Raw genomic sequence first — 13,060 nt, forward strand, 5'->3', positions numbered from 1 at the left:
GGTCTTCTGAAGGTCAAGGGTCAGTGAGCTAACCAAACACATTCTGTGTTACAGTTAGTCCAATTAGTGCTAAATGTATTCAAATCAATAAAACAACAAGGGTGCCAATATTTTTCCACCTGCCTAATTTTGTTTAAAGAATTATTGCACACTTTCTGTAAATCCTATAAACTTCATTTCACTTCTCAAATACCACTGTTTTCTACTGTTACATGATATTTTAACTAAAATAGCTTATCTGAACAACCAATGCTTATAAAGGAAAATCATGAAAATTATCAGGGGTGCCCAGACGTTTTTGTATCACTTTATCTGGAAAAAAACTGTTGTGATTACTCTTTTGAATTGCCCCCCTAATAACAGTGACGTTCAACCATTAAATCAGACATGAACAGATAAACTGGTACAAGCTGAGGACAAAGAGACAAAAATAATTTTAAACACCAGCAGAACAAGAGGTATAGATTAGATAAGAGTTTATTTGGGAAGGAGCGAAAAAACAAAGTGCTGCACAACAACATACTGACATCATCATCAGACAGGCATTTGGCGCTTCGCTGTGCAGAGAGTGCTTTACTAGTGCATTACAGAAGTTCAGAGGAAGTGAAGGATCCTACTCTACTTTCACAAACAAGCCAATACACAAACTGCTTCAGCAGCCAAGGCATACAGTGACTGTAGCTGCCACTTAAATGACATTTGTGGATTTGGGTCCAAAGTGACAAAATTAAAACAGGTCAATAGTATGTTTTATTTCACTGTAACTACAATAATAATAATAATAATAATAATAATAATAATAATAATATGTACAACTAATGCCATATCTAAAACATTATCCCTCCTCTAATGCAAAAGGTACCATTCTGGGATTGTCCATCATATATAAATAAAATTACTGATGTATCAAATGTTTTTTTCTTAAGTGATAAAAAGGGATGGTTTAATTCAAAAACTTGCTGCTACATCTCAACACTGTGCGTTATTTACTTAGTTATATTTGACCAATAGTCAAACTAGAACTACAATCTTTTCTATTTAATTAAAGGCCTTAATAACTTTAATAACTTTATACTGTAAAAAATACAGTACACCAAACATCAGCACTCTTCTATAACCACAAATTTATACGTACTATTTTAGATCATAGTAAAACAGAGGTAGCTAAAGGAAAGAAACCAGCTAAATACTGAATGTGCTGAAATGGTGTTTCGCACTGACAGTGTTTTACTTGCCGTTTCAGTGACAGACAGAATAATATTAGTAATATTGCTACTGTTGAAGCGTTAGCTAGGCTTATATGGCTGATCAGTATTCGGTGGTCCTGCTCTTGTAAAATTCCCCATAGTGCACATTTTATTGTTTCCATAACACAGGCTTGTTTTAACCTCATAATGATGTCATAAGAAATGTTGAGGACCCTGCATTTGACTATAACAGAAAGTCTAAGCTAAAATATCGTATTTGTAGTATTTAAGTGAGTTAATTTCGTGTTTTGCTAGTTTAAAACATGGCACAAATTATGGCTATTCAGGAAGAGAAAGATGAGGGCTCCCAAAGCTGAATTACTTCATAACAACACTTAATTTTTTTTTATAGTCCAGGGGATGCGATGCAATATAAAGTTGAGCTGAGGTGAACTTTATGCAAAAAAAAAAAAAAATTGTCCAAAGCGATGAGTCTATCCAATCAGAGTGCAGGTGTTTGCCTGATATGTGCCCTCAGCGCAGTGTATGAAAACATTTTAGTTCCACTTTCGAGAGTTTCAGAGAAGCATGGAAGAAACGTCCTTTATGCTTAATCCCTACTGATTTACAGGCACTCTGATCAGCGTAATACAGCGTGGAGAAAGGCTGCAGAGATTGTTGTGGTCTCTGGTGGGTTTTGAAAATATTAATATTTAATTTAATTGTAAAAGACTGCTTTTGTAAGCCTATATACTGCTTACTAGACAGTGTAATGAAGCTCAATCGAACATTTATATTTATTAATATACATTTATATTTATTCGTTTATAGGAAATAAAGCTTGTATAAAACAATTTCACATTTACTAAAACTATTTAGTTGGACCACGCAGAAAACGCTTTTGTAATGGCCACATGCGACCAGTTAGAGGGGGCAGTGCATTCATGTGCGTTTGATGAGTCAGAGCAGTGTAAATGCAGCGTAACAGCATCATAGCTCTGAGAACTAAAAACAGACTATTTTGTTTCTTGTGGAATCCTTCATTCAGTGCCAAAAAAACAGCTACAAAATTTTAAGACAAGAAAGACAGTGCTGATCGACCACATACGTTCCCAAAAAGTTTTAAAGAGGTGGGATTTTAAATGACCTTTTTCTAAAAAAACAACTTATAACATTTGTCTTTAAATTGCTTTTTGTTTTTAAGTCGAGTTTCCAGTTTCAGCACAAGAGAAAATGCTTAATAATGCATTATGTACACGATTTAAAACTACAGGAACTGCTGGCTGTTTATATCAAATTCTTGGGAAGTTTTTTCAAGAGCGCATAAGTTACAACACACTACAAAATAACAACATATTGTTAGGCTCATAATTGACAGAAATTAACAGGGTTTAAAAAACACCTCTATCACTTCTTTGGAAACTAAATTTGTCCAGAACTCTTTTTAGCTACACCAGAGCAAAGCTGACTGTAGCCTTCTTATCATTTACTGGATTGTCATATTTTTTCAAAGGATGATCAGGAAAGTATTAAAAGAGGTGATGTCCATTTTCAGTCTGTTGAGAGCTAGTTCATTTGAGTTTAGAAAGGGAAAGCTCTATTGTTACATTACATTACATTACATTTGGCAGACGCTTTTGTCCAAAGCGACTTACACTAGTGAAGTACAAAAGTAATAGAAGTTTAAAGGTAAAACATCTTTAGATAGGGCCTAAAGGATGTAGAAGGGAAATAATGGGATAGAGAAGTGAAGGAGGGGAAGAAGGAAATGAGGTTAGAAGTAGTTAGTGTGTTAGAGGTGTTAGGAGAGTAAGTGCTCTTTGAAGAGCTCTGTCTTCAGGAGTCTCTTAAAGATAGCGAGAGATTCTCCTGATCTGGTAGTGGAAGGTAGTTTGTTCCACCATTGGGGAACTCTGTATGAGAACAGTCTGGATTGCTTTGTGTGAATATTTGTTTGGTAAAGCGAGGCGACATTCATTGGAGGAGAGCAGCAGAGAACAGATAACTGCACGGTAACCTGCCGAAAAACTGATTTCCAAAGGGGTCAAAAGTATTCACATTCATTACTCAGGTAGAAGTATAGATACTAGAGTTTACTAGAGATTTACTCAAGTAAAAGTGTAAAAGTACTGTTTTACTGTTAACTTACAGCATAAAAATAAAAGTAATGTAAAGGGGAAAAATGCCATCGAGGACAAAAGCTTTTTAATATATTAAAGCTTGAGTTATCTTGAGTCTCTGCACAGATAATCTTCACACTAGACATAGTATATATCTGCTATGTTCTAGCTGGAGTGTGGGTGTGATGTGTGCAGGTGTGATGATCCTGTATAAACCAGGATCATCACACCTGGATAAATGTTTATAGTTCTCTACATCCAACCACAATCAGATTCACTCTATCTGGATGGAGAGATTTATCTGGATAGGGTTTTATTTTTTGAACGATGAGAAGACTGAATGAAATCTAGCTGAAATAAAACAGTAGTAATAATTATTAAGTAGTAAATATTTTTAAAACGTAAGAAGTAGAAGTTGAAGTTTGAAGGCTGAAAAATGATGGCTCTAGTAAAGTACAGATAACCAACATTTCTACTTAAATAAAGTAACAAAGTATTTGTGCTTAGTTACTTGCCATCACTGATGGTTTCATCCAAGCTAGTCTTTCATGGACAAGCTGGTTAAACACCCGTGTTGGAGTAGGACAACACTAAAACGTGCAGTGCAGGGACTCAGCAGGAGCAGGACTCTAAAACTGAACTAGATTGTTACGTAACACGGTAAGTTTTGAGAACATGCTGACTGTAGCGGAGACTACTGTAACTATTGTTTATTATGCAGTAAACTATCCTAACAGTGACCACAGAGCAGCGGGGGAAGTGTGGAGAGATGCTGAGGGTGCTTTAGGTTCCTTTAGGTGGGCTCCATTTCAAGGCTGTGGGGTCGATGGTCTTGCTGCTTCCACGCTTGATCTCTTTGGATCTCCAGTCATCGATCAGGTCCTAAAGAAAGCATAGTAAAAGTTATATATACTACAGGGCCATATCAAAAAATTAGAATATCTTTGAAAAGTTACTTTATTTCAGTAATTCAGTTCAAAATGTGAAACTCATATATTATATAGATGTATTACACACAGAGTGATCTATTTTAAGTGTTTGTTTATTTTATTGATGATGATTTTGGTTTACAGCCAATGAAAACCCAAAAATCTGTGTCTCAGAAAATGAGAATATTATATAAGACCAATTGGTACTTTCTGCAGTGTGGGCAGTGTTCCAAGTCCTGCTGGAAAATGAAATCCACATCTCCATAAAAGTTGTCAGCAGAGGGAAGCATGAAGTGCTGTAAGATTTTGTGGGAAAACAAAACTGCACTGACTTTAGACTTGATAATAAAACACAGTGGATCAACACCAGCAGATGACATGTCTCTCCAAACAAACCATCACTGATTGTAGAAACTTCACACTGCACCTCGAGCAGTTTCGACTGTGTGTCTCTCCACCTCCCCCAGACTCTGCTCCCTTGATTTACAAATGAAATGTAAAATTTACTGATGATCAGTGATGGTTTGGAGAGACATGTCATCTGCTGGTGTTGAGCCTAACTGTAAATAGAAAATCAGTGTGTTTGTGTCACTTGCAACACAACAAACAACAGCCTCATCATATCCAGAGTGACGGAAGTGTGGAGGTACAATAAGAAAGCTACAGATGTTAGTTACTGATGCCGACCCTTATTACCTCAGAAACTCACACAGGTATGTTTGTGATGCTTGGACATGCAAATCCAATCTGATCACTTGCAAATAAAGTGCAGACAGTCATCTCAACAGATCTAATTTGAGAAACAAATCTGTTTTTCTTGCAGTTGGAACATAGGCCAAATGTTTGAGGACACCATTAATGAAGGCATTCAGCTACATTAGGTGGCACACATTGCATACAGTGCATACACAAAAGCTTGTCTAGTAGAGAAGTACTTAGAACTTATCTGGAGCAGATAATCGTGATCTCACCCACCAACAACTGTAAATAAAAAAAAAATAGACTTTGCTTACCTGTCTCTTTAAGACTAAGTGCTTCCCTTTCCAATATTTGAGCATCTGGAGCGACTGCAAGGTGCTGACAATGTCAACAGGGTTCACAGCTGTTTCCTGGCTGATCTCTGCTTAGAAACAGTCAAAATACAATACAATACAAAGATCAGTGATGGTATAGTTACTTAAAAAAAGTAATGTGATTACTGATTACTCCTTTAAAAAGTTACTTTATGGATTATTATTTTTAAATAACAAAGTTACTTTCAAGTTACTTTATTAATTACTTTCAACAGCTGTCGTGAGGTGAAAAGCGAGAGGGGGGCTTGTTGTGTGTGTGTGCCCGAGTACTAGTTTTAGCCTGTTAGCTTGTTAGCTTGCTAGCCTGTTGTTATTTTGGTGTGCTTGTGGCAATAAAGTGATGGGTCGTGATGCTAAAGGGAGCTGGTTTCCCTCGTAGTTCCATGAGCCGGAAGGAGCTAAACTTTCTCTTTCACTTGTTCTTTTTTTTTTTTTTTTTTGCCCGCCACCACCCCTCCCTCTTCGGAGGACCAATTTATTGTTTATTGTTCATTAGTGTTTATACAGAGTTTTAGGTACTGTGGGCATTGTGAGAAGAAGACAAAAAATATAATAAAAAGTGAAAAAAGGGTGAAGAAGAAAAAAAATACATAGAAAAAAATGTAATAATAATGATAATAACTGAAGCAAACAAAATAATTTGTAAACAACGAGAGAAAAAGGGGAGAGGAAGAGAGAGAAAAAAAGGATAAAAAGGAGACAAATATTAGGAAACAACAACAAAGGGATCTGAATATTTACTTAAGAATGAAGAAATAAATAAGCAAGATATTAGGTGTGTCTGGATTCTCTAAATCCTCGATTCGATTTTATTTCCGAATTTAAGGTTACGATTAGATTCGATTCACGATTTTCTTTTTTCTTTTTTTTTTACAGCAGAGAGGCCTATGCCAGTTTTAGATTAGTCTATGGTCAGTCATTGGTTTGATTAATCAAATTTACAATATCTTATTTCAAAAGGTGGGCTTGATATAAGTGATGCAATGTGATACAAGTGATCTGTAAAACACCACATTAGGCACTAATGGTCAAATTTAAATAATTTAATCAAGATATATTTGTAATGCCATCTAGTGGCTTTTTTTGGTAGCAGTGTACACACATAACAAAATAAATAATAAAAAAATACAGGAACAGTCATGTACAAAATAATAGAACAATTAGAGCCTTAACAAACTGAACTCTATCCTACTATATCAGTTAAACATGAAAAATAAGACTTTAAGACTTTTTCGGGTCCATGAGAATGACAATTTTTTCTTTAACAAAGATATATTATTAACTTTATCTGAGAGAAAGATGCTCCTTAAGGTACAAAAACTATTAACATATTTGAGGCTAGACAAAACAACTATTATTTTTATATTTTTTTTAGTTTTTCTTTAAGAAGATGAGAATGTCCACATTCTCTGGATAAAGGGCTGCCCAATTTGAGTAGTGCGCTGCGCCATTTGCGGGAGGGATCGTCAATCCTCTTTTTGACTTCGATGAAATATCAAAATTCTGACACCCCTAATATATATATATAGAGGTTTTAGATTTATAGGATGGTTCTTGTTAAAATGGGTGATCTGTGTGTGAGAGCTGATGGAGTCATTCTGTTTTTAGTAGATGCTGACATATGTTCCATTTCTATATGTTCTTTAAGTGAGTTTTTCCCCATTGATTGATTGTGATGTTTCCCCTTGATTTCCAGTTTGTTAGGATGTTTTTTTTTCACTTGTTCTGGGGTAATTCCCATCTTTTCCAGCAGAAAGATGAGCAGAAACTGGGTTAAATCAAAGTACTGGGCATTTATTGTAGCCTGCTTGTCCATGACACAAAAATAAAACAAGTGGCCATATAAAAACAACAAAAATGAGCAAGAGTGAGAACGACTACACTCCCACACTACAATTCCAGGAAACATTACGTTTCTCAGCATGAATCCCTTACTTTCCCAACAACTGTACATTTTTCTCGTCCATTCTTTCAACGCACCCAGACGGACAGTACAATATCTTTTTACTACGGAAAATGATAAAAATAGTAACGCACAGTGACTTGGATAAGTAACTTTAATCTGAATACTATTAGTAAATAAAAAAAAAAAATGGGAATCATTAAAATAAAAACCCTCATTTTATTATTTTAAATAATAATTTCAGGGCATGCCCTGTGTGCTATGCTCTTACCCTTAATGGAGATCTCTTTCCCCTGGAAGTTGTAGAGGTACCGCAGCAGCACTTCCTTCCAGTAGCTCCTGTAGCTGATGAGGCCAAGGTCAGACAGGGGTCGCTCAGGTGAGCCCACCTTCTCTTCCACTTTCGACAGCAGGTAGCCTTCAGACACAACAAAATACAAGTCAATGTAACAGATGCTGATCCCAGTTTCTTTACAATGCATGTGAACACATCCATCTAGTATGCTGCCAATCAGCTGCTTTGTTTACAGTTCTTTCTTAAATTATTCAACAATATAATAATGTCCAAATAAAACAAAAGAAAGTGTCAGACTTTATTTGTATTTATATATATTTATATTCTATATTTGAGCAGATCCTCTAGTTGTGTTTGCATATTCTGTAGGGGTGTCACAATTTCGATATTTTATCGAAATCGATCGAAATTATTTCATGGTCTCAAGCATCGAAGTCAAAAAGATGATCGACGATCCCTCCCTCTAAGCTACGCAAATACCGCAGCACGCTGTAGCCGATGCCGCGGACATTGTGACTGCTCAAAGATCAGCCCTTTCTCCAGAGAATGTGGACATTCCCATCTTCTTAAAAAAAAATGGAAAATATAAAAATAACAGTTGTTTAGTCTCAAATATTTTAATAGTTTTGGTACCATAAGAAGCATCTTTCTATCAGATAAAGTTAATAATATATCTTTGTTAAAGAAAAAAACTTGTCATTCTCAGGGACCGAGTCTTATTTTTCATGTTTAACTGTTATAGTAGGATAGAGTTCAGTTTGTTAAGGCTCTTATTGTTCTATTATTTTGTACATGACTGTTCCTGTATTTTTTTTATTATTTATTTTGTTATGTTGCACATTGCTGTTTTAATAGTGCACACTGCTGCTACCAAAAAAGCCACTAGATGGCATTACATATATATCTTAATTAAATTATTTCAATTTGACCATTAGTGCCTAATGTGGTGTTTTACAGATCACTTGTATCACTTTGCATCACTTATATCAAGCCCACCTTTTGAAATAAGATATTGTAAATTTAATAAATCAAACCAAGGACTGACCATAGACTAATCTAAAACTGGCATAGGCCTCTCTGCTGTAAAAAAAAAAAAGAAAAAGAAAATAGAAAATTTAAAAATCGAATCGAATCGAATCGTGACCCTAAAATCGGAAAAAGAAAATCGAATCGAGGATTTAGAGAATTGTGACATCCCTAATATTCTGTGTATTTTTGACAGTATTTCAACATATGATACATTCTATTAAATAATGCTGTAATATTTCAAAGTAAATTATTCTAATTGAATATTCTTAATCAAATTCTAAGATGTAAAAAGCTAAATAACACAATAACAAAATATACCAAAAATGTATATAAACTGTCAGTTTAGTGTTACTTCACCATGAGCCACCAGAACACATTTTAATATGTTTTCCTACATTGTATTTTAATACTGAAATCATCCAGACTATGAAGAAAAACAGAAGTAATCTGTTACTGTGTGAAGCATTTAGGTGCTCTTATCTGAGGAGCTGTTAACTTGTGGTTTCTAAGGCTGATAACTCTGATGAACTTATCGTGTGCAAGAGAGAAAACGCTTGCTCTTTCTTTCCAGTTCCATCATAACTTTTTGATGGTCTTTGCCACTGCTTTTGAAATGTTTTGGATTGACTTACCTTTATCATTACTCAAATAGAGCTATTCACTAAATACCTGTAACTCTACCTCTTCACAACTTTACAACTGATGCTCTCAAACACATTAAGAAGACAAAAAATTCAAGTAATTAACTCTTGATAAGTTCAGCACAGCTGTTAACTGAAAGTCTGAATTCCAGGTGACTCTACCTCATAAAGCTGACAGAGAAAATCCAGCCAAGATGTGCAAAACTGTCATCTAAACAAAGTTGCTACTTTAAAGATTATAAAACACTTTTTTGTTTAGGTCCACATGTTTTTCATATATATCCAACTGTCTGTAATGTAAGTAATGTATATACAGCTTTGGAAAACAAAAAGAGACCACTTAAAATTGATAAGTTTCTTTGATGTAACCAAATTGAAAACCTCTGGAATATAATCAAGAGGAAGTTGGATGATCACAAGCCATCAAACCAAACTGAACTGATTGAATTTTTATACCAGGAATGGCAATACGTTATCCAAAAGCAGTGTGTAAGACTGGTGGAGGAGAACATGCCAAGATGCATTAAAACTGTGATAAAAAAAAACAAAACAAAACAGGGTTATTCCACCAAATATTGATTTTTGGACTCTTAAAACTTTATGAATATGAACTATGATTACTTTGCATTATTTGAGGTCTGAAAGCTCTGCGTCTTTTTTGTTATTTCAGCAAATAAATGCTCTAAATGACAATATTTTTATTTGGAATTTGGGAGATGTTGTTCGTAGTTTATAGAATAAAACAACAATGTTCATTTTACTCAAATATATACTTATAAATAGCAAAATCAGAGAAACTGATTCAGAAACGCAAGTGGCCTCTTAATTTTGAATGATGGATAGACAGACAGACAGATGTGTCACCTACAACTTATGTTACAATGTGTGTGTGATGTAATGCAAAAAGAATGAACATATCAACTGTATTTCACCATCTCAGACAACATAATCCAGTCAGTGAAACACTACAAAGACTGCAGTTGTCTTGTGTTTTTTTAATATACAGCTCTGGAAAAAATTGTTTCACTGACTGGATTATGTTGTCTGAGATGGTGAAATACAGTTGATATGTTCATTCTTTTTGCATTACATCACACACACATTGTAACATAAGTTGTAGGTGACACATCTGTCTGTCTATCCATTATTCATTAATTACGACTATGTGGATTTTGGCTGGAAGTTAATGAGATCATGTGTAAAAAAGACAGAGCTGATTCATAAAATGTTATGTTTTACTTTAGAAATATTATGTTGTGTGCTTATTTGTAAGTAGACGAGGAGAAATGAGCTGCTATGTTGTGTGAACAGTGCAGCTGATACTTACTGAAGTCAATCAGCATTTTGCCGTAGCCCTGTCGCATGTACTGAGGCATGGTCAAAATGCACGAAACGTTGTAGTTCAGGAAGGAGTTCTTCTCCTGCAAGAAAAAGAGCTTTAGCATCATCTCAGAAGCATGTCTTTCACACAGCTGTTCATTTTAAGAAATGGGCCTTTTGTTGTTGTTGATTTGAGTCCTTCAGACCTCCTTCTGTACTGGACCTCTTCGGTTTCCTTTATCTTTTTCTTTGCAGTAAGACAGGAGGTTTATCACTGCTTTTGTAAGTCAGTTAAATTAAAGCTAAACTCACTTCTATTGCTACAGACCAGCAAGAAGTTGGTAACCCTATATTTTAGAGCGTTTTCACAAAGGGTGACCTGCAATAGTCGCAGATTCGACTATTTGATTCGGAGGACCCCTATTCGGCTATGAACCTCATAGTCGAATGTACTATTCTGACTGCATGGGGGTGCCCAAGGCTGCTGCTAAGCATTAGTTGTTATAGGAAATGTCTTTGTTTTCGCGGAGCGCACTTTATCCGTCCAACATCAACAAGTTGGTTTTTCTGGCACACAACTTAAAAAAAAAAAATCAGAGGATCACAGGTGCAGTAGAACACGGGCTTATCATATGTTATGAACTTTTTTTCTTTTTCTTTTTTTTTTGCCAATCGTACGTACAAAAGCACATTTTGTTGTTTTAAAAGCCGTTTTATTTCTGTTTTATGTGCACTTTTCTGATGTTCGATATGCGCACTGCACTGACGGTAACCTTTTTTTTTTTAACATTCTCTCTGGTCTCAGTAAATAAATAAATAAAAGCTAAATAAAGCCAACCTACCATGTTTATTCATTGATCTGAGTGTTTTAGTTTTTTCTTTGAACTGGAAAAAATCACGCAAGCAAGCTATGTCCTCTCTGATTGGTCAGAACTGTCTGATATGGGAGCAAGACAGTAAATATATCAAGAAGATACAGTGTTGCAGCAAGTTTATCTGCGCAGTGTGAAGCTGCTTCAACACTGAACACTGAAAATTTGGCGCTGCGCTTTCAAACACAAAGTGTTTTTAATAGGATGCACAGCTCAGATGTTCACTTAGTAGACACTTAGTAGTGTTGCACGGCTGCGAGTAGTGAACGCAGCACAGACCACGCATGTAAACAGCATGGAACAGAGATAACATGTGTTCATAACTGTAGTAATTAGCCTTATCTGGCTAATAGATCAGATTATACTGTGTCTTATCAGCAGTTTAGCTCAAATAAAAGGACTATATTTAATAGCTGGGTTGGATAGAGACCGGATCACATTCTCACCACAAGCGAATGTTTTCACACCAGCACTATTTGGTCCGGTTAAAACGAACTCTGTTTTGTTTGTAACTTTAGTGCGGCTCGATTGAGCAGGTGTGAAAACAGTAATCACACTCGGGTTCAGATCAAAAGAACCGAACAGAGACCAGCTAGAGGAGGTGGTCTCGGTCCGGTCCCAAATGAACTCTACCAAACCAAAGAGAGGGAGAAAACGCTCCAAGTAAACAAACTCATCAAATGATTTGGACCAGAGAAACCAACTACAGGTGTGAAAACCCCCTGAGACCACCTCCTCTAGCAGGTCTCAGTCTGGTTGTTTGATCCGTACGTGAGTGTGATCACTGTTTTCACACCTGCTCAATCAAACCGCACTAAGGGTACAAATGAACCAGAGTCTGTTTTAACTGGAACAAATAGTGCTGGTGTGAAAACACCCTAAAAATAGTCATTTTACTCAGAAGCTCTGACAATTTACTGCTCAACTTTATAAAATGTGTGGACTAGGACAGTATCGTTAGCTGGGCTAGATTTAGCATTTGTTTGTTTACTAATAAGGAGGCTTTCTCTTTCTCTGTGTGAATTCTACTCATATGAGACTTTAGTAGCACTGCTGTTATTAGTAATATAGTTGTGGCTTATGGCCTTTAAAAAAAGCAGGGCAAAAAAATACAAGTATTAGTTGGCAAATGTAATAAAAAACCTGTAAAAACCCGTGTTAGGCATTCAGCCTTGGACAAATGCTTTATTTTCCTTGGTTTTGGCCCAAACTTTTCATTTCGGTACAGAAATCCTTTTTTAGATATTTATAAAATGAAGATGTTCTAAAACTTCCAAAGTGTGTTTTACCTTTGAGAAATATCCCACGAGGTGACAGCCTGTGTTGTCTGCTTCAGTCATCACGTAGAAGAGAAAGGGCTCCACATCATAGTACAGAGTTTTGTGGTCCAGGAACAGCTTGGCTAAGAGGCACAGGTTTTGGCAGTAGATCTGTCACAGTGAGAACAGGATCATCAGCAGGGATACGTTTAAACATGTTACAGATTTTGGTTATTGACCCAATTACATTTATTAATTCTGCATTGTTACTACATTTTAATCTGGCATCCTTGTCAGTGTCGGGAAGCCAACAAGCATGCTTCCAAAATCGAGAAAACTCATTGGCTAATTAAACTGCACTGAATTATTATGTTTTATCTATTCTTACATTCACTACAGTGCTTTTTTAATTACTGTCAGTGTTGGTATAGT

At 35.7% G+C, this 13,060-nt stretch overlaps 1 protein-coding gene across 4 annotated transcripts in view; it reads right to left on the minus strand.

Moving 5' to 3' along the window:
* Positions 1 to 461: 461 nt before the first annotated feature.
* Positions 462 to 13,060, minus strand: part of kat7a (K(lysine) acetyltransferase 7a) — a 41,996-nt gene continuing 29,397 nt past the window's right edge. For all 4 annotated transcript variants that reach the window (XM_049467601.1, XM_022686376.2, XM_022686377.2 and 1 more), the window contains 5 exons: positions 12,659 to 12,799; positions 10,505 to 10,598; positions 7,484 to 7,630; positions 5,250 to 5,356; positions 462 to 4,189 (listed from right to left, as the gene is read on the minus strand). In XM_049467601.1, the coding sequence (XP_049323558.1) occupies positions 4,091 to 4,189; positions 5,250 to 5,356; positions 7,484 to 7,630; positions 10,505 to 10,598; positions 12,659 to 12,799 (588 nt within the window). In that variant the 3' untranslated portion in view covers positions 462 to 4,090. The remainder of the gene's footprint in view (positions 4,190 to 5,249; positions 5,357 to 7,483; positions 7,631 to 10,504; positions 10,599 to 12,658; positions 12,800 to 13,060) is intronic.

This window comes from Astyanax mexicanus, chromosome 19 (genome assembly GCF_023375975.1).
Source record: "Astyanax mexicanus isolate ESR-SI-001 chromosome 19, AstMex3_surface, whole genome shotgun sequence".
NCBI lineage: Eukaryota > Metazoa > Chordata > Actinopteri > Characiformes > Acestrorhamphidae > Astyanax > Astyanax mexicanus.